Raw genomic sequence first — 23,805 nt, 5'->3', positions numbered from 1 at the left:
CTTATTAAGTAAATGTGTTTAATGAATAATATATACATGCCAAACTAGGTTACAAGTAGAATATGTGTTCAAAAGGTTGTAATTTTGCAATTAACCTTGTTATAACCATGCATGTACTATTGATACTAAGTGGAATACGGAATAAAATTAATTTAACAACTTCTATTACTATTTGCATATATGGTATAGCTAATGTTTTGAATATCATTCTTTCTCTAAACTTTTTCTAAGACATCATTTGTCATCGCTGTTTTAATGTTACAATTAGCTTGAAACACCATAATGAAATTACAATAGCTGGATATGATTCTCTTGTTGTCTGTAATCATTTCAGACCAGAATACGAAGGACCACATCAGGAGGCAAGACGACCACGTAAAGCCTGTTCTCTTATTCAGCAGGTCATTTTCTAAATGGAAGTGGAAAATGACGGTCATTTTGAGGTAGCTTTTATTGATGCTGGGTTCATCTCGAAGGTACTATGTTATTCAGTTTCCATACCTTGTTTCTACCTGCACCGATATCAAATTTATACGGCTCTCCATAGAAGAAGGTCTCATATGCATAAGCAGTCTTCAAAAATTATTTATGAAATTACTTATTACTCTAATTCGATCTCAAAATACAGGTTCTAGTAATATTTTGCCGAAAAAGGTTGGTGATGGTGGAATTTAAACTCGAACAATTTCAAATTGGCACGCTAAAACATTACAACGGCCCAAACATTACACAAACTTAACACTACAATTTTTTTTCTTTATTAGTATATAACATATAAAGAATAGTTCTATATGATCAAATTATTTTCTAATGCTAAGTTAGAATGTCTATATAAGCACGTATACATAGTGCAAGACTTCAAATTATACCATACCCATACTGTTAAATATGCATGTAGAATGAAATGGTCATAATAAGCTATACTCATAAGCTATTCTCGTCATATCTGATCATTATGATCCTGGTAGTTGTTCATGATCTAATTAAACGTAAAACTGACGTGTCAAAGATACTATTTAACGACTTCCCTCATTATGTTACACAAATTACAGACAACGCGACTACTTAAATAAAATCAACAGCTTAAATCGATTAAAAAACAGCTCGATTGCGATATCTGTTGTAGAGTTCATTTTACTATTTTGAGCAATTTATTTAGTTAAATGATTCGCCATTTAATTGTTAATATTTCTGAAAACTATATAGTTTATTTTATTTTAATAAAAATTAGTTAAAATATAAGCAACCTGTAACTCGAAAATACATGTTTTTATACAATTTGTACTCTTTTATTAAAAATCCATTGTCATCGTCATACAAGTTATCAAGTTCCTAGCCATATGTGGAAATAAAACTAATTCTCGTATTTTGTATGAAATTACCGAACGTATACTAAAACCATACTTTGTATGCAATGAAAATACGTCCGATTTTTATTTGTAAACGAGAATGAGTCTGTTTATCTAATTCTGTAAACCAAAGTAAGAGAATCCCTGGTTGGCAATATGTTTTTGTTTAGACTCAAGTTGAGGTAAGGAATGGATTTCCCCTGAGAGTAATTAAAATGAATAATGCGCTGATGTTTATTAACGTAGCTTTTTTCAACATGTGTACATTACGTGGTTTGTATGGTAAATACGCATTTCCATTTGGGACAGTCGAAAATTTATTTACAAGATAGTTGATTAAGTAAGCTATGTAAAACATAAAGTTATTCGGTACTTTCCTGTTAAAGTGAACATTCATTACTATCGATGATTTATTTTCGATATATCGATATTTTAATATTGATATTAACAAATTGAATCTTATCAGCTGAAAACTACGATAAATAAATATTGTTCAGTATCAATAAAAATACAAAAATTATATTGAAATGAAACTGTTCTAAACTAACCTAACCAACCAAACTTGCTGTAACATTTTAAAATTCCGTTTGATAGCTTATTCCCCATATGCCTTTTCTGTCATCAAACTATATACTTTCATTTCTTAATATATAGGCTATTATTTTTGCCTAAACAATATTAAATCTTCATCCTATTCCCTAATACGAGCTATAACTCAATAACACGGTTATTGAACCTGTAGTAAAGTGATTATTTAGTTTGAAGTATAATAGAAGATATTTTAGTTCATTTATACAATAGCATACAATAATAGCCAAGTCTGGTCTTTGAACCTTCAGCTCCCATCCCCACTCTGGAGACGAAAGGACGGACAGTCGACTAGAGAACGCAGTTATGAAAGCATATCATAAGTATAGTTTTATTGAGTACGGGTATAATAGAACCAAGTATAACAACGGTATAACTTAGACATGTTTGATATGTATGTATGTCTGTCTATATGTAATTTAAATGCGTTTGAAGGATATTAAAACAGGTGGAATATGGATCGTAAAGGAAAAAAAACATATCAATATACAGTATCGAAAAGAAATCATCGATAATAATGAATGTTCCCCTTAACAGGAAAGTACCAATTATTCTTATTGTGAAAAATAAAATAAAAGCTTAAAGTATTTTTTCACAGTAAAATAATTATCTTTGACTAAAATAGTGACTTAATCGAAACTATCGACTTTATCTACAATATAGGCCATTGTCGTGAATTTTGTTCATGGAGAAGCGGGAAAATATTTTAAATATTCACGCAAAATACTTTGAGTCTAAGAACATAGTTTGTAATCTGCTAAGAATCATTCAGAGAAATTAATGATAAGTTTTACGTAAACTAGGGGAAAATGTAAAAACCTTGTCATTATCTTTAGTCCCTCAAAAGTTGAAAGCGTGCTTAGTGCTTTAACTCCATTTTTAATTTTCATTTCTCAGTTCTGAAGAGTATAGTTAAGCTCTACTCAGTAAAACATCCGTAAACAAGTAAAGCAGGGGTTTTAAGCTGTTATCTCGTGCATATTAAAAATTCTGTGTAACATATTTATGTATTTATAACATAATTTAGGTAAGCCTGCACCGAATGCTTAAATGAAATGAAATATAATGTTCTAAAATGTTTGAAATTTAATTACCGCACTGCTACGGCTTTTAATATTTAAAAGCTGCACACACGTTTGTAGTAATCTACCTAATTTGAAGTATTATTAAAGCTTCATGAAATTGTAAACTTACCAAGGAGTTGTTATTTAACATGAAACAAGTGATCTTAGAGTTCAACTCTAGTTTTATGTTATTTCATATAAAATATATTTACATGTAATGAAGTTTAAACAATTAGTTGAAAAGATTACCTTTATAAGTCCAATGCTGCATGTAAAATACAAAATATTAGAAATTACTATGATAATGCAGTACATATATTTACACAAACTTACATAAGAAAAATCTAACTATAATGAAATACACATATTACAATATAAAGACTCTAAAACTGGATGACTTGCTTTACTAAAACTTAATATATTTCAGAAGCGTAGAACTTTAATACTTTTAAGATGTAGACAGACCCCCTTCTGGTTTACATTATCATCATTATTTTCGTCTACGTCTATAGCGTGTTTCATAGAGGTTTATAGGAGGTACAAAGGCTTTTTTTGTAAAGCGTTCCAAACCCATTTGATTTGTGGGTGTCTCGTGAATCAAACCCGTTCCTTTCGCACCAGAGTCCGAAACTCTAAACAACCCACTAACAACCCGCTAGCAACCCACTAGCAAACCCTCTAGCATCCCGCCAGCAAACCACTAGCGACCCACTAACAACACACTAGCAACCCACTAGCAACCCACTAGCAACACACTAGCAACCCACTAGCAACACACTAGCAACCCACTAGCAACACACTAGCAACCCACTAGCAACACAATAGCAACCCACTAGCGATCCACTAGCAACACACTAGCAACCCACTAGCAACACACTAGCAACACACTAGCAACACACTAGCAACACACTAGCAACCCACTAGCAACCCGCCCACAATATGTAACATCGAAAGAAATACCCACAGTAAACTTTCATTAAACCCCGATTATATTATTGCATCTTATACTAATCTTGGACTAAAAATGTAATACTTTTTAACCATCTCGATGAATAATAACATTGATTTATTCTTATGTAATAAAGTTAGTTATGTAACATAAAACCATTCTTATGTAATAAAGTTAAAATCAAAAAGGTTTCACATTTGTTCAACTGTTGGTAAAAGGTCAATCCCTACAACAAAACAAAGATGCTGATATAACGGCTTCTACAAAGTGTTTGAAAAGTCTCTAAAGAACCTTAGTATTACGTAATTTTACCAAGAATTCGTGTCTATCGTCAATAAGTTGACGATATACTTGGTTGAAGTTTTCTTATGACGTAAGAAGTAATCTATAAGATCACATTAAAATCTTTAATCAATGTACATTAATGAAAACATGACTGGTCCAAGGATAAATTTAACAGACCACGTACCATATATATACAGTAAAAATTTAGAAACAAAAAAATAATGGTGAAAAAATATGATAGTCTACTCTTGGTTGTCAAATGCTACATAAGATTTTGCAGTAAAAAATTGAATTAAACCCAAAAAATTTAAATTGTCCTATTGAATACACATAGACTGAAACTATTACTTTTTAGAAATTGATGACAATAAATATTCAAATATCATTGTTAGGAGGAAATTTAAATAAATTGTATTCTTGTATTTTTAGGTTTAGCGATTTACTTGTAGGAAGGAAATTTAAGTTATGTTTTAAATAAATAAAAATACTTTTTTTACATTTGCGATGAAAATTTGTACTTTGTAGCCTACATGAACGTTTTGTTGTTGTTTTCCTCAGGTTAGTTCCTCTTCTGTGAAAATGCAGTAATAATTTTGCCATTATTACAAACATTAGTTTTTATTTTCGCTGGCATATATTTCCGGGTATATTTACTATATAAGCAAAGCTCAAGAATACCACCCTTTACCCAGTTTCACCCAGACTTGACAAAGTTAACGATCCCTCAACCCCTACGTCGCCTAAGGCAACTGACGACAGCCTCCTTCGCAAACGCTGAAGTTTGCTTTCTGTGGTTCCCCTCGTAATTCTTTTAGTTGTTTGACAAGATAAATAATGTTACCGAAAACCCTCAAATTTTCAAACTAAAGCGAGTTATAAAAGTAGGGAAATCAGGCTTTTGATTTAATATATTTAGGCCTAGACGTGTGTGAAATTAAACTCATTTAATAGAATTATGTTAGTTCGTTTAATGATTAATATTAGCATGGGATATTTAGAATGTTTTTACTTAAACTTTTAATGGTTGAATGAAACCGTCATTTAGCAACTAATCGAATGAAATGTCAATAATAATATATTTTCAATGATCACTCTCTGTTATGCCGTTCTATTTGGAATAATTTTGTGTTACATTTTCCAATCGATTATTTATCAAGTTACAGTTGTGCCTTTGTTTCATGGTATAGGTAGTTTTAATTATGCCACAATATGCACATGAAACTTAATACTAACCAAGCTATCAATGTAATCATTCTTCTAACTATACTGGGCATATTGGCTTTCATATTAATATGTAATATAACCGTACGACCCAAATTGATTTAAGACACGCTAATTGAAATACTGTACAGGGTTTTAATTACCAATGGCAAACGAAGCAGATATTTAGTATGGTTTTAATGAGAGATTTGTTTCACGAACGTAATTTTAACAGAGCATGCATTTTTAGATCATATTGAAACTGTATGTTACAAAATTGTTTTTATTTCAGAACGTATTTAATTTGGCAGCCGAAACTTTACTGATAATTTTAAAGATGTATACTTCATGTGCACATGATACAAGAAACTTCAATTTTTACTTCTAAAAAGACTTTTGCCTCAACTTTGCATTTACAAGCATACTTTTCAATAAGTTTTAAACCATGATAGTTAAACGTTCACTCTTAACATGTTTAGTTTTATAAAATGTCATTAATATTGTTTTCTAGGTATCAACCCTGTGTAGTGTGTAGGTAACAAATTCCCTTCTACTCGAGCGACTCTCAAACCAATATGATGCGACCTCATAGGTTAAGGTGGATACAAAGTTTACACATTCTCCTCACATACGAAAGTTTTTCTTATGAAACTTTACCAATACAAGTTACAGCCTTGGTCTTCACGGATGTTTGGCGCGTTCATCTCGTTTCGTAGTTTTGCAGTTAATAGTTTGTAGGTCAACAAATAAAACGTTGGTAAAAAAAAAATATTTAAGTAAATGTATTACAAAGGAGTATTGCAACGGTTTGGGTTCAAGATTCAAAAGTTCAAATTTTTATGGGTATTTTAATGAATGCATCAACCTTCAGTAACTATTTTATGGTTATAATATTTGGCTTTATTAAAACTCGTATAATATATTTTAGTGACATAAGATCTGTATATTATATTTTATTTATTTCATAATCACAGCTTGTAGCCTATGTTTTTTGGAATAAACGATATTCATTCATTCATTCACTATGCAAATGGATGTACACCATCCTGGATGAACGGTTAATGCATTTTGCATTCAAGTTGTTCTTCTATTAAATTAACTGTATGTGGCTTCATATCCGTCTATCCAAAAAACTTGAGTGTTGTAAAGTGTTTGTGGACTGTTTGAAAAAAAAACTCAGTCAACCGTAAGATTATCTTGCCGCATTTCGTATTAACGGAACGAACAATTCATTACCTCTCCTGTCTGGCCAACCAAATATAGTATTAGTATGTACTGATTGTTTGAAAGTTCTTCCTGTGCATCCTATAAAGGGATCTAATTCTATGACAACAATACTTTTAAAAATAACAAAATCAAATTATTCAATCATCTGTTATTTTTTTAAACACCTGATTGACGTATAACAGATGATTTTAGATATATTTATACAATGTAAAAGTAATATTAGCATTGTTAAGATGAAGAAAAGTGGACATGCATTACGAAAAGAACACAATTCTCTGTTATTATTGAAAAATAATAACATAATTCTTCATAATAGTATTATTCTTAACAAATTTACTAACTTTTAAACTCTTGTAATTATTTTGTAAAGTTAATGGTTTTCGTGGAATTAGGTCAATCCATTCGAGGAAACACTACTTTCTGTTGGCTTCCAAAATGAAATTTACTTAACACAACAATCAGTTGTTGATCAGTTATGCTTGTTGACATGAAGGCTCTTTTGCAGATTACTTTTTATATTTATTTAGTTAACAAACTTCGCTCTCGATATATTCAGTGATACTGTACTTAGTTTTCAAGACACTTATATCGGCAAGATATAGCATTGCACCTTTGAATAGTTTTAAAAGGAAATTAAACATTTAAATGTCCGGTTATTTGCCTCCTGAATAGAAATTCTATTCGAAATAAATATTTAATATTGCCTATTACTGTCGCTAATCCTTATACTTCAGTTAGCTCAAGTATTCAGTCCGTTCATCGGTTTTGTGCATTGGCATTCTTCCGCTAACAGTATAAGTTTTGATCTGTCTGGCCAAACGTGATTTAGATATTTCGTAGATTAGTAGATATGTCTGAGTGCATGGTTATTTTAACAATGACTATGACAAGTGTTCAACAAATAAGACGCAAAATTTGACAAAAAAAAATTAACGATTGACCATGGTGAAATATGACATAACTAAACTTATTTTCCATCGAAACATTGCAGGGATTTTTGGGGGTTAACGGTGTGCATGAACTACCCAAAATGAAACCAATGATCTTTTTATAAAGTATATAAAATAATTAATACAGTAACAAAAACATCAAACTGTAATTTACCTCGGCGGCTGTTCTGATGACTCTGGTCTACCGGTGGTCGGGACAACGTCAATTCCACTAAATCTTCGGCAGGGAAAATGACGTACATTCTTCGACGCACAACATGGCGCCGCCCCCGATGCCCCCGCCCTCAGGTCACCGCGCCAGTCCCTCTGTAGCGGCCTGTAACAATACAACATGAATATAACAACTGCAAATGACGTAAAGTCTTTGACGCACAACATGGCGCCGCCCCCGATGCCCCCGCCCTCAGGTCACCGCGCCAGTCCCTCTGTAGCGGCCTGTAACAATACAACATGAATATAACAACTGCAAATGACGTAAAGTCTTTGACGCACAACATGGCGCCGCCCCCGATGCCCCCGCCCTCAGGTCACCGCGGCAGTCCCTCTGTAGCGGCCTGTAACAATACAACATGAATATAACAACTGTAAATAACGTACAGTCTTCGACGCACAACATGGCGCCGCCCCCGATGCCCCCGCCCTCAGGTCACCGCGGCAGTCCCTCTGTAGCGGCCTGTAACAATACAACATGAATATAACAACTGTAAATAACGTACTGTCTTCGACGCACAACATGGCGCCGCCCCCGATGCCCCCGCCCTCAGGTCACCGCGGCAGTCCCTCTGTAGCGGCCTGTAACAATACAACATGAATATAACAACTGTAAATAACGTACAGTCTTCGACGCCACAACATGGCGCCGCCCCCGATGCCCCCGCCCTCAGGTCACCGCGGCAGTCCCTCTGTAGCCGTAGCGATCTGTAAAAATACATGCATACGCTTTTTTGTAAATACTATATATCTGTTATGAATTTGAGATTGTACTTTTATACCCACGTTACAATGAATATGTACACATAATATATGAAAGAGCGGTTGGTTTGTTTCTTTAACTGTGATTCATCTGCATATCGAAAATATTTCCAACGTTCATGATTGCAGTAAATGATAAGGCTACTATTTAATTACTTTATTCAGGTTTAGTTTGTTCTTCTGTTCAATTTTTAACACAAGACAGCTTTGCGAAAAGAATAAATTGATGGTTCGACAGGAAACTATAAACTTGGGGTTAATAAATGAAGAAAGTGGTTTTGACACAAAGCAGTAAAACGTCAGGTCTGAAGCTGATTGGTGGTGACCTTTGTTGCACAACTTTACGATATCCATTTACAGAAACTTGAAAACCTACTTCTGGAGAAGTAGCTTGGTTCAATCTAGTTACTGGTACACCGTCTTCAGAAGCAATTCTTCTGTTTTCTAATACTCCTTAAATTCAGAAGCTTGTGTACAGTTTTTTTCCTTATATTAATTTACAATTAGGGTCAATAGTAATCTTGTCCAAATTGTAAAATTTAGAAGCCTATTTGACTAACGCTTAATTTTACGTTTGAGAGCACTTAAATTGACCAAATGTTTCTTTATCGATTAAAGTTTAAGTGGGAAATATTAACGCTTAAGGGTAAATCCATCCAAACCCCGTTATATCTAGTCAATATTCTGGGAATCGAATCAGTCTTTCTTGGAGTAATTGTCGATCGTCAGCTAGCATCAACAAGCCAAAATTATTACACTATAACTAATATAGTGCCATATTATTTTTTATTTGGTTTAGGTACCAGATAAACAAACTGTGGTCCACATAAATTGGACTAAAACTGAACCTATAACTACTGTCTTCAATTGATCTATGAAGGTAAATATATTGACAAGGGAATATGATTAATCTATGATTTGGTGACGTATGCTATTCAGTGTTGTATTTGCTAACCTATCTTGATATAATTTTGTTATTACAAAGGTTTTGCCATATACCATGGAACTTCATCTGACAGTATAAAAAAACAGTATTACCACTTTTTCACAGAAGAGGACATGGAACCAAAACTTGGACAATCGCTTTATTAAAGGAAATGCCCAATTTGGCACTCATTTTATTGTGGTGTAGTTAAGACACAGAAGTAGGAGAACTTACTTCAACCACTCCATTCAGATCGGTTTCCAAAATACCACAGGTAACAGGATTATTATATAGTAACAAATTACCAATAGAAATTTGTAAATCAAGGAGTTGGAAAAATTTTACTTAATAGCTTAATCCCTACTCATCCTTCTATGTGGTTATACTTAACATTCATAAGTATTCAGGTAACTTAAGTGCATTTATCGCATATGGACATTCTTCTGAAAGCAGCTAGAATATAGTTGGTATATTTCTTAATTACATTTTAAATGTTTTTATCAAGTTTTCCCAGGGCTCCATTTACACTATGCGATAGTTTAACGGAAAACTTCGTCCGTTTCTCTATATATTTCAGAATTCCAATGAATTCCTACATATAACTCCTTCTTTGCCAACAAAGATACGATTTTACTTTAAATCGTGGTATTTTGTAAACATTGAATATGTTTAACTTCTTAACGTTTATTTAAGCAACTTAGTATATATGAAACGTGTAATGGACATAAATAAAATTCGGTCTCGTTTCGTAAAGTACAATTCTCAAATTTTTTTGTACAATTTGCACCGTCAATAATATTATAAACAACATAGGTTACTGCTTCCCTCATTATTATGCTTTTATTATTCAGTGACCCATGTGACAGTGGCTTTCATAAATAACACCAAGTCGCGTGTGTAATGTATCGACCTACTGCGTCGCCCGCCGTGCGTACAGTTACAGACCACTAGACAAAACATACAACGACATTCAGTAATTTACTGACCTAACCACTAGACAAAACATACAACGACATTCAGTAATTTACTGACCTGACCACTAGACAAAACATACAACGACATTCAGTAACTGACCTGACCATTAGACAGAACATACAACGACATTCATTATTTTGCTAACCAGACCAATAGACATGTACAATCAGTAACATTCAGTAATTTTTTACCAGACCAATAGACATGTACAATCAGTAACATTCAGTAATTTACTGACCAGACCTCTAGACTTGTACATTAAGTAAGATTCAGTAATTTTTGACCAGGCCAATAGACATGTACAATCAGTAACATTCAGTAATTTATTGACCAGACCTCTAGATATGTACATTAAGTAAGATTCAGTAATTTTTGACCAGGCCAATAGACATGTACAATCAGTAACATTCAGTAATTTATTGACCAGACCTCTAGATATGTACATTAAGTAAGATTCAGTAATTTGTTGACCAGACCAATTAACATGTAAATTAAGTAAGATTCAGTAATTCGTTGACCAGACCAATAGACATGTACAATCAGTAGGCCCTAACATTCAGTAATTTACTGACCAGACCTGTAGATATGTACATTAAGTAAGATTCAGTAATTTGTTAACCAGACCAATAGACATGTACAATCAGTAACATTCAGTATCTTTTTTACCGGACCACCAAACTTGCTGATAGTAGTATTTGCTTAGTAATAAAATGAAACTGCTTGCCCTGGTATGTCTTATTTTTACCATAGGGTTAACTTTGTGTTGTAGGCTCTGCCACCTTTGGGGTCAATATCATCCAACGTGACCAGTATTGTTGGTTCTGTAGGTAAGAATGATTTTGTAATTTCATAAAGGATTCCATCATTTTTGCGGGATAATTACTGTACTTATTGGTTTCGCTGGTTCACACTAACTTATTTTCTATGCCATGCCCTATTATTGTTATCAAACTAAAACGTTATTACTCTTAAAACTTAAATCCCACGCTCATATTCTTCCAATTTCTTTAAGTATCGCTCATGACAGTAATTGAAAACGAATTATGGTTCTGTGTCCCTGTTACTATGAGTGTTAGACGACCAATGTTTTGATGAAATATTTTTTTCGTTGCGTGACATACAATACTTTTTATTTGGGTTTGTCATTTAAGTAAAACAAAACATGTTTTCAAACCAACCTAATAAGAAGCCTATTCTTGGGCGGCAATGGTGTCAAAATATTGGATAAAAACTGGCAAATTATGCCCACAGTGACACATAATTCTGATGCAGCTGGCAAGTCTAACGTCTTCTTATCATGTAATAATAAAATAAAATAATAATATACTTTTGGCATTGTATTTTCCTCCTCCAAATACTTTATCATTGCAAAGAAGCCATATTAGCGAATCCCACTAAAAGAGAACGGGGACAAAATGGAGCAGTTTGGCTTCTGCCACTGGTATGGCATCACTAAACTTGAGTGCAAGTGTGATTCTGGCGAGATGATTGTATTATAGAAATAGAACTTTGCAGACATTTGATACGCTCAAGCAAATTGTAGAATGTATATTTTTTAGAAAACTCGTATTTCATTAATTTATTCATCTATTCTACAGACATAAACTTCCACTGCAAACTTAAATAGTTGTGTTACATTTATTTTATAAAAGATATTAATTACAGATTATGTTCTTTTGGAATATTATCTTTATAATGCAAATACCCTTGTGTATTTAAAACATAACGTATTAAATAAACCAATTTTGCCAAACTGTGTTATCGACTTTAATTTTAGGATCAATGAAATTGCTAAACTTAATTACAGTTAAAAACTTATTTATAACACATTTATGTAATTGTATATCATACCTCTATTTTATGTTCTTTTTCCTATTTCCTTCTAGTTATATACCACATGAATCTCATTATACAAATATAATATTTAAATAACACAAATGATATATTTTTGAATAAATTTATAAAATGCTTACCCTAGTATAGCATGAATATTTGTATACGTGTGCAAACAAACTCATCCTCGTACTTAGACACGCGGACAAAGAGATTACATTAAATTTGCGAGATTATGAACTCTTCTCCTACGCAGTTGTATAAACAATAATAAATATAAACTTGCTTCTCTTTGCTCTTCCTTCCTGAGACAAAAATGTTCTATAAAGGAGGTGAATATACATGTTTAAAATTAAATGTAAGGGTTTATAAGTGTTTATGCATGTATGGATTCTTTAAAGACATCTCCCAGCATTATTCGGTTTATTTACACTTATTCTGTATACTAAAGGATAATATTGTATAGAAACAGTTCTAATTGGGTCTAATGATAACTAGAGTAACTGTAGGAAGCGATCACCATTGAAACAGATGTTATACAGGGTGTTCAAAACAGGTGGACATAAATTACGTTGTGATTCCTCGGGTAAAAATAAAGAGAAAATCAGTACAGTATAACATATTTCCAAACCCGCTTCGTTAAAACCAGATATCTGCAATTTTATATTTTTTATAAACATTTTTATGTTTTATTTTTTTCACTGATTTTAAACAGTCAATGAATCAGTAATCAATAAAAACTGTCTTGAAATGCTTGTGCATTTACAGTTTATAGTTCCCACTTTAAACTATATTTCTGAACAAATGTATTTTTTTTTTTTACAAAAAATAATAAACTTTGGAGGTTAATCTTGTGAAATGTACATCGTTATGTCCTGGCATTATTATGCAATGTTCATGTCAACTATAATATTGTGCTACGAAAATGTAATTTATTTTGACGTGAAGCTATGAAAGACATATGATATGCAAGGTAATAAGACATCAAGAACATGTCAGGGTGGATTATTTGTCTTGGTTTTTGATAATGTCAGTAATAATTTACGAAATATCTCGAAATTATATAACTTGTTTTCTGGATAGTATTTTATTGGTACAAGGCTTGCCTTTTTAGGTTATAATTTTCAAAACAGTTTCAACTCGACGTACATACAAATTACAAATCTTAGTTTATTTATTTATTTGCTTATCCAACATTACAATGTGTTAACACAAGGTGGTGGAAAGTATAATTTACAGTCTAGATAACAAGATACTGACAAAATGGAAGTGAATATGAAAAGGCTAAATTCAGGTACTCAGGTGTCAATAGAGGCTTGACTAAGAAGTTGACAAAACAACAAAAGGTTTCAATGATCGGTTGACAAGGATAGATAACAAATTAAATGAAGATAACAAAGAATAACAACCTATGCTACTTAACAACAGTTATAAACTATGGATATCTGATAACATAACAGCAAATGAAACAAAGATATATAATAGAACAGTGCAACTCAACAACGGTTAACTATAAACTACAGAGATACATAGCAGTGATACAAAAGATGGATGTGTATAACAAATGACTAGACGGAAGAAAACAATCAGTGAGTTGCTAAAGTTGATTTGCATTTCTTTTAAAGCAAATGAGACTATCGTGGAAGCTAACGCTTATTTAAACTACCTGATCAGCTTACTATGTTTATGTCTTCCTGTCCTGTGTTATATTGGAAGGGTTACACTGTGTGAATAATGGCCGTAAAAGAGATATGTACAGTCACGTCCGGAGATATTTCTTATTTTATGTCCCCTTTTTGCATTATAAGACGCTAGGCTCTCCCTTGAAGTTACATTACACATTACTTCAGGCCTTGAGGTTCGTAGCATTACGACATGGCTAAATGCCATTTGCGTTTGGCGGGGATCAAACCCATGACCTGGGGGATCGAAACCCACCACTTATTCTCTACCACTAGACCAACTCTATTCCTAACAAATTAAGCTTCTAGCTAAATGAAAGCTACGTCAATACATATTATGTTATCCGACTATTAGCTGTATTACATACATGTGGTCTATACAAGTCCCAACATGTCCAGACCAGTTATATCAAGTAGGTTGTGTACCACGTGACACACGGTCGCGTGACCCCTAGTTATCGACCAACAGTGTGCCAGCGCGGGAAATGTTTATTTTATGAGCCTCACTGCATACATTTGACTTAGGTTACACTTTAAAAGTTTTCCTCATTTTTCATACACCCATAACAAACATGTTTACTGAACTCGTGAATTGTTATTGGGGTTGTTGCTGTATTATATGTCCTGTTGTTTCATTTAGGCCTGTAGAACAAATTATGGACTTTCGTTAGTTGTCTCCAAGTCCTTTAAAAATAAACGGTTAGATAAGGTTAACGTAGAGGTTTTTATTATTTCATGTATGTTTTTATTGTACTTGTTTTTGAGGATAGACCTAGATTAACTATTCTAACCCAACCTGACGATACTACTCTTGGAGGTAGCTAACATATTTGGACCCTAATTAGTAGTACTGTAAGTTAATAGTCCTTTCTACACAAGTTAAACTTTTTGTAATTACAACCATTTGCAAACGACCGTTGCAAACTCTACGTTGTTAGAAGTCAAGCTTAAGTAAACTGCGAAAACTGTAAGCGTTTAAATACAGGGTGTTTTTTTAAAAACTTGCATCTTTATTTATGTAAAAACCGCAATAGATAGAAATATGCAGTTTGCGGGAATCATCTATTGACGTAGGGGGACCGATTGTTATGAATTCAACGTTACATTCACATTCCCCCCCTTTCCCCCCCTACCCCCTACTTAATTTTTTTTAAATAGCAAGGTACCCCTTGTGACATATCAAATAAAAGAGCATGAAAAAAGAAAATGTTTGATGAAAAAAAATTGAAAATCGGTTCATAAATTTGTGAGATATTTCCCCCCTCACCCCCCCGGAACTTAATTTTTTTTTAATAGCAAAGTACCCCTTATGACATATCAAATGAAAGAGCATGAAAAAAGAAAAATTTTGGCGAAATTTATTTTTCATTTGATATGTCACAAGGGCGGGTACCTTGCTATTAAAAAACAAGTTATGGGTAGGGGAAAAGGGGGGTGATTATCTCACAAATTCATGAGCCGATTTTAAATTTTTTTTCACCAAAAATTTTCTTTTTTCATGCTCTTTCATTTGATATGTCACAAGGGGTACTTTGCTATTAAAAAAAAAATAAGTTCCGGGGGGGTGAGGGGGGGAATATCTCACAAATTTATGAACCGATTTTAAATTTTTTTTCATCAAACATTTTCTTTTTTTATGCTCTTTTATTTGATGTGTCACAAGGGGTACCTTGCTATTTAAAAAAAAATAAGTTGGGGGCAGGGGGGGAAAGGGGGGAATGTGAATGTAACGTTGAATTCAAAACAATTGGTCCCTCTACGTCAATAGATGATTCCCGCAAACTGCATATTTCTATCTGTTGCGGTTTTTACATAAATAAAGATGCAAGCTTTTAAAAAAACACCCTGTATATATTTATATATATATATTTATTTATTTTTCTGTAGCCTCTTGAGTTTTGTGGCTGGAACTTGAAGACTAACAGAACATTGAACATGAAATTCCAAACAATCCATAACAATAAAAATATCACAGTAAAAAATGTTTACCATTTTACTGTAAAATGTAATTTATATGCACCAGCTTACAGCTTCAGACGTCACTGTCTGAAATAATTGAATTTAACTTGTGTAAAACAGACGGTTTGTGATACTATTCGGAGAAAAATATTTCAGATGAGGAAAACTTTTTGTATTTTTACACTTCAGCTAACGGTGGTTACAAAAACGGCAGTTGATAATCATTACAGTAATGTCACTATTGGTTACGATCACGGGTCGGTGAGCACGCAAACGCCATGAATATACAGATGCAATATCAACACAATTGTACCAACTGTACAGAGTGTTGTTGTTTCATCAATTGTGCTAGCTAGATATGCCACGGATATCCTCCTTTAGTAAAATAACGTCAAATAAATATGCAGAAAAGATAATATCTTTTCTGCATATTTAATGTAGTTTATTGAAAACCGTAAAACACATTTATGGGTTTTTTTTCGTTGGCCTAAATAAGAAAATTGACATGATGAATATTGACGATCTGTTTTTAGTTTCATAATTGAGGTGTGTAAAGATTATTTTATTTTTTTTGTATAGTAAATTAACTCTATTGTTAACGGTGAACAACAATACCACCATTAGTATCTTAGAAACCTTTCAATTAAAACCCATAAATTTATAACTTTTCCTTTTTTTACAGTAGTTAAAATAGCGTCCCTATATTTTAAAATTAAACTACTAATATGAACTGAAATGAAACAATTATTGTTTAATCATTCCATGAACTGAGGTAAGTGTTTTTGTTGTTTTTTTAAGGAACGGAAAGTAAGCTTAAAATATCCTTTGTTGAGCTCAACATTTCCGATTCCGGAGCTAATTCTCTAATTATAATTTAATAACTAGCATTTCGATCAACTTAGTTGTGTTTGGTTAAAAGGACTTTTATTGAAGGCCTACCTAACAAATTTTGAGCTTGAAATGTGATCCAAACCGGTTTCGATGATTTAAGTATAAGATCAATGTAATTAAAATAACCTTTTAGTGAGCCAAACTAGAACTATATTAGAAAATAGAGTATTCTTTAATTGGCCTGTTACTGAATTTGTTTTATGCTGTCTAAACGTGCTTTATTGTTACAGTTAGTCCAGATTGTGAACTAATTAAATTAATTAAAACCCTAGTTATCTCAGTAAAATATTGGTCAACGTCTCTAAACAAAATCCCGAATTTGTGAAAGGTATTACAAAACGATGCAGTCATAGAGATATAATTTAATTTAACTTAATGTTGTTTATTATACATATTGAATTAAACGTGCGGTACCTTAAAAATTCGTTTGTGTTGTTTATCCAGTCAGCAAATCGAAAGTGATAGGAATTTACAGTCAGCTGTGATAATTAGATTACTAACAAGACTCACGAAGGCATGGCGTGATACAAAACTAGATCTCCATTAGGATAGCGTGTAGCGACCGAGTTTTCCACTAGGAGATGTCTCTTTTGTCTCTGTGGGGTTTAGGGAAAATCTTACTTTATTTAAATTTTAGTGTTGTTCAAACACGCTGATATTAAAAACATAACTACCAAACCATGAAAAGTTACACACGTAAAAATGTCCTAATATAATTCCTTTCTTACAATGGACATTAAGGATGATTAAGGGGTTTACAACCCTTACCAATTCTGTATATGTAAGTTATAATCAGTGAAAACGACGTTTTACTTGAAAAAGTTAGTTCAATAGTGATGTATTGAAATTAATATTGTAAATGAATTGTGCTGCTCCAAATAAAGCCCATTTTATCCCTGCCCTCTAGTTAAACTGCACATCAACAACGATGTGAAGACATAAACTGTAAAATATTTAATCATTTTTATGTAGTTATTTAAACGTACTGCATTGCTGTTTGAATTAAAATAAAACGTTGTTAACCAACACAAATGTTATTAGGGTACTTAATATATCATCACAAACGACACACACACACATGTTCACAGGTCAATTCAAACAAAGGCCTGAAACATTTTTACTTGTAATTTTATCACTGTCAGGATCACTAAAATGCTTTCATAAATACCTGTTATTTCCGGGTAGGTTGCTTACTTTGGTTGTTTGGTCACCTGGTTGACGAAAGCCTCGAGTTTGTATTGATCATTTGTTAATAATTCACTCTAATTCCGGTTCGTGTCTTCTGATAATCAACTGATTGTCAATTGAAAGGCTTCGACTAATTGATATCAGTGATTTGATTTCTGACAGTAATTCAAGTATGAGGGACCTTGACCTTGTATTTGATTTGAGGAAATCTAGATTATTATTTCACAAAACCATCAAAAAAACTTAAGGAATGTACCTAATTATACTATATACCCCATAAAATGTAATACATTCTTTAGGAAGAAAATATGTAAAATGTGTCACATTTATTTCATATTAATGTAACTAAATTTAATTGATAATTTAAACAGATGCACATTGGAAAAACTCAGTGTGGAGTGTTTACAAATTATTAGCTACTCAACGTAAAAACTGTTCCAGTGCGCTGCACAGGCTTTTGCACAAACAGACCAGTTTATAAACGTGAAATTCGATTGAAGTAGCTCTTATTACCAAGAAATGAAGGGTTGTTAAAACTTTATCTTGTTAAGTTTTAGATATTCCGTGTTTAAAAAAATACCTTGTGTACAATGTTTTAAACAGCTTATTCAGTATTTTCAGTTTAATGGTTCATTACTTATATTGCATGATAATAATACTATTAATTGCAAGGTACAAGAAATGACCAGTATAAAATCATAGACACTAAGGATTTTGTATAAAGTTTACATCACGGTTTCATTCATAGCTCAATTTCTCCAGCATTTATCAACCAAAACTTTTTAAGTAGGCTATTAGAACATTTCTTGTAAGCTCAATTATAAGGTTAAAATATATTTTAACACACGGTTTTAACTGTCTACTGAATTCCCGTACGTAGGACGGGCTAATACCTCGTTTTAATTATTTCAGTTTCATATTTTAAAAATCCGTCAAAATACTCAAAATGTGGACTTTTAAAGTCGATAACATAATTAATATTTTTTTTTTTCAGACAAAATTTCGTAAATTTACTCCTCATCCCTACCTAAACAGTGTAAATATTTTGATTACACTATAACAAAGAGACCCGCCGTTGGTTACAGTCATGAAGGGTGCTCAGTATATAGGTCAACCGCTGAGGGGTGAAGTCAATACCACCTGTAGAACAATTCCCGGCCAACAACAACACAGTCCAGCCAACATCAACAACTTTTAATAGGCCATTAAACCCTGAATAAATCTACATTTTATAACATGATCAGAACCGTAACCTCTGAATGATCGATGACGCATTTCGACCAGTGATTGTACGTCTTAGTTGTCACTTGATTACAACTAGTTACATGACACTGATTACATCTCAATTAATTACAAACACGACCTAATGTTGCTAGAGGCCTATTGTAATTTGAGAGTATGTGGTAATTAATTATATTTCAGATTAAGTTACCTTATTTAGACTAAAAGCTTCTGAAGACAAGGTATAAGAAATTACTAGCGATTGTTTATTTTCCTATAGAACATCCAAAACAAATCTTAATACATTCTGATATAAAACACATCAACTTTAAAAGTAGGTAGCTGCAAAGCAAATAAAAGCTCGTAAGCTATGTAGGGATTGAGTCCCTAAATTTAGGGAAATTTCTCAATTGAGTAATGAAAAGATTATTTAATTTCACTCTAAAAAGAGCATCTTCAGGAGCTAAATGGGTATAACAAAATGTATGCAAAATTTGTATTTCATAAATAGCTCTCAGTTTAATGTACGTTTATCACAAAAGCATTTCCCAGATTCGTCGAAGGGATCACCATGAGATGTAAATAATCCAAAGCTCAGACAGAAATCCAAGATAGTCACGTATCTAACAACCATTTTTCTATTTCTAACCAAGTTATTTAACTGCTTTCAACTAAGAAATATTCTTCAACGTTTACCTATTGTTACCTATTGTTTACTTTTATTCAGTTGGGCCAACGCCTTATAAGAAAACCTTTGTTTAAGTGTCAGTTATTTACAGTAATACATTTGGAAGCCTCTAACTACAATAAAAGTTATGATCTATATACAAATATATATACAAATGTATAATCAAACTGGGGCAAAAGTACCATTGTAACTAGTATGTTGTTGAATTCTGGTAAAAAATAGCAATACTTAGTTTCTACAACCAGAAATATTTACAATCCATTTTTCATTGAATGAATTATGTCTACTTGTACAAAGAAATGCTCCTTTTCCAAACTGGAAAAGGCATGAATACTTCATCGTCGTTGAGTAATAAATAAGTGTGGGCGGAGCGCGCTAAGGTAATAAACATAGGCCTATTTCGGCAACTCTTGACTGGAAGCCCACAGTTGTTTACATTAGTTAAAATACGCTTCACTACAGAGCCGGATATTTTCTTAACCTTGGCTCTGTTTAAAGTCTACCAATCACCAAAAATGTAACACATCGTCGTGTGTTTAAAATGTAACAAAATAATCCTACTTTTTCGTCTGCATGTATTTTTTATTTGAAGTTGTTTGGTTGTGAAATTTGAAGTTGAACCAAATATTGTTATTGATTAGGTATCAGAACACACTTGACAAAGAGCAGTGGAAATCTATAATGATGTATCTAACTAGAACTTTTTGATAGTTTGAAAGCTGACCTTGCTTTTTTTAAGAATTTTATAGTAAAAATGTGGAATTCTAGGGGAATTTTGATAAAAACATCCACGCAGTAATACAGCTGGTCTCAGTGGTAGCCATATTGGATTTTAGTCCCATAAGAGCAATGTTAAATTTGACAGAACATACCATCATTTGAAGCAGCATGCCTGTTTTATTTTTAAAGATATAGTTTTGAAAATTTATAATTTGGTTTATAACATAGACTAGGGCATGAGGAAATTATATTTCAAATATTTCTTTTTGTCTTTTCTTAATAAATTATTTAATTAAAGGCTTAATTAATGATCATTAACTTATTAAGTGGAGGAAAAATGACACAACTAAAATCCTCACTCCCTAGAGGACCACTAAACCTTAATTTTAACACATCAATCATTATTTTATCACAAACAGGTTTTTATTTAAATTGTGTTACAAAGTTAACATTGCTCCTATGGGACTAAAAATCCCATATGGCTACCACTGATGAAGACTCTTAAGTCATGGCACTGGCCCTACACTCACCTTTCAATTTTATTCGGATGAACTGGTATAGCTATAGTTCTTGTCTGAAATAGTGGTACAGTTATATCGTTAATAATATACCACATCTTCTGTATAAGTGTTGTACAATAAGTGTTCCATAATAGAAATGTTAAGAGAGCCAAATGTTTTATAGCAAAACATTTCAAATCGTTTGAGGATTTAGTCAAGAGTATTATGGATGTTTTAAATGCATATTGGGTGTCACTATTAATTACTACGACGTGTGACTTCTGTATGATGTTGATAAACGGTCGTAAAATACTAGTTTATCACTACAATTCACGTAAGAATCTTTTTAACAAAAACAAAACAATTAATACGCTTGTTATTATGTGTAATTATATTTAATACGTTTGTGAGAATTGTTTGTGTTCTAAAGTATTTTTTTTATGTTTATGCTACCACAGAGTACATATTCTTGATCTTTTTAATCCATAAATTTTATTTTGGCTCTGAATATCTTTCAAATACATCAAGTAAAAATAGGCTTTTGCTTATCGTAACCATACGAAGTGCAATTTATATTTGAGATGTTAGTTTTATTTATTTAAATACGGTGTTGTTAAAATGTAGTATTTTTATAGTTCAGCTAAGGGTAAGTCATAGTTTCTTACGAATAAGAATATAATTATCAAATAGCGTATAATCCTTTCTCATTTAAAATAAATTAAAAGTTGAGCACTACACTCAAAGTTTACAAATATAACGTATTTTAGTAATATTTCCAGTTGTTAAGGTTTTGGTATAATTAATCATAACACAACAACTTGACTAATACCAGTGGCTTGAGTGTATTAACGCACTGACAACGTTCCAGAGTTGCAGTGTATTTGCAAAATGTAACATTCTCAGTAATATTTCAAGCTAGGGAGGGGTGACTAATTCTAACACAACAAATGAACTATTGTCAGCGGTTGCCAAAGGTTGCACTTCAGCTGTTACACCATCGTGGTCACTCGCCAAATATCATCTGTTCCGTCACTTAACAGCTGATTACAGCTCAGCTGTCTTTCTGATAACAATAACACACAGATGGCATTGTAATTGTTAAAACACAAGAAAATTTACAAATATTATATGCTCTAAAACGTAACATTGGAAGAGTAATTGCAAATCAAATTTATAAACCAAAGATGTTAAAGAAATAACACTGAGGCATAAACAAATTTAACCCACTGTACTTAAAACCGCTGCACTGTATTTAAGCTATAACTCAAACAAACATTATACAAGAAGTATGTTAAAGATGTACCATCATTTATCCATACTGATTGGGGATAAAACAAATTGTGCGGCTGACAAACTGACAAAAAGGCAAGAGCCCTTTTTCCCGATCCCAAGAACAAGTTAACAAGTCAAACCCCCAGAGTAAATGTCAGCGCATTCATGCTGGATTAGCAACACACCTGATAAATGTGGGCCGGCTTTTTGTGAGGAAAGCTGTAAATATGGAATATGATTTTACGTCTTCCAACAACGTGTCTGTAAGAATTATGAACCTCATCTTTCTTGACTTGACAAAATTAAGTGCTAAAACAACCAATAACATAAGCAGGTCCAGCCTTTACACAGGTGTTATAAAAAGACAATGTCATCACAAACATTAGACTGTGCATTATCTAAATTATGTTTCCCTCCAATGACATTGATGGAAGTGTTGCGTGTATTAGGGGGGGGGGGGGGGTATTTGGGTCAATACTGAGGGGGGGTGCCACCTGTAGAGTATAATCCTACTCAACTCTAATGATTTTTGCACCAGTTGCATATAAACACGGACGTTGCTTTAAACTTTCCTGTTTGCAAATGTTATGTTTAGATAGGTACTAAATTCCTTACTGGGTTTTAGTTTAAGTTTGACTTAGCTAATGCAATGTCTTGTCAACTTGGCTCAATAAAATGATTTGATTTGATTTCATTTAGTATTATTGAATTTTAAATAAATAAAAGTAGGCCTATATTCTTAATAGGTTCACTTTTTCTTAAATGTAATGACATTATGTTATTTTTATCCTATTTTTTCATTGTTATTTAGATGAAAAATATAAATATACTTTACATTTTTTTCGTGTATTTAGTTTTTATGGTTTTACTATTTCCTTTAGGTTTTTTCTCACTACATAATTTATTTTTCATTTACATTTTTGTTTCATTATTTGTAATTTACAAAATAATCAGTTTTGATGTAAGGATATATTCGCATGATGAACGTATTATTTAAAATGGTATGGATAGAAAAGTACCTACCCAATACTGATTGTGGTTAGTATATCTAACGAATTAATTCAGCGTTTGATTTCCCTACAGTCAGTTGAAGTGGAGTGACTGACGGATCAGGTTGGTAACCATGTTTGAACGGTTGTTTTCCTGATTTATAATTAACCACGTTCGTCAACCACTGCAGGTGTTTGTTTGGCAATGTTTTGACCCAGAAAAACAAAGCCCGCATTGAACTCTAAAATTTGTAACCGTTTGATGTTGAAATATTCTAAAGTAATTGTTTATTTTATCCTTGGCTTCATGCGATACATTAATACTTACTAATCTGAATAGGACATTATTTTAAAACAATATTCTCTATCAACTGCAGT

The 23,805-nt window shown here is 32.5% G+C and overlaps 1 protein-coding gene across 11 annotated transcripts in view; it reads right to left on the bottom strand.

Moving 5' to 3' along the window:
- The window catches only part of LOC128994676 (uncharacterized), a 277,042-nt gene that overhangs the window by 165,403 nt on the left and 87,834 nt on the right, over positions 1 to 23,805 (bottom strand). For all 11 annotated transcript variants that reach the window (XM_054419382.1, XM_054419383.1, XM_054419388.1 and 8 more), the window contains exon 2: positions 7,767 to 8,047. In XM_054419382.1, the coding sequence (XP_054275357.1) occupies positions 7,767 to 7,854 (88 nt within the window). In that variant the 5' untranslated portion in view covers positions 7,855 to 8,047. The remainder of the gene's footprint in view (positions 1 to 7,766; positions 8,048 to 23,805) is intronic.

The sequence above is a fragment of the Macrosteles quadrilineatus genome, unplaced genomic scaffold (genome assembly GCF_028750875.1).
Source record: "Macrosteles quadrilineatus isolate MER2022 unplaced genomic scaffold, UCM_ALF_1.0 Scaffold_5__1_contigs__length_97177068, whole genome shotgun sequence".
Taxonomy (NCBI): Eukaryota; Metazoa; Arthropoda; class Insecta; order Hemiptera; family Cicadellidae; genus Macrosteles; species Macrosteles quadrilineatus.
The sequence above is the reverse complement of the archived record's forward strand: the minus strand, read 5'-3'. Positions and strand labels throughout refer to the sequence as shown.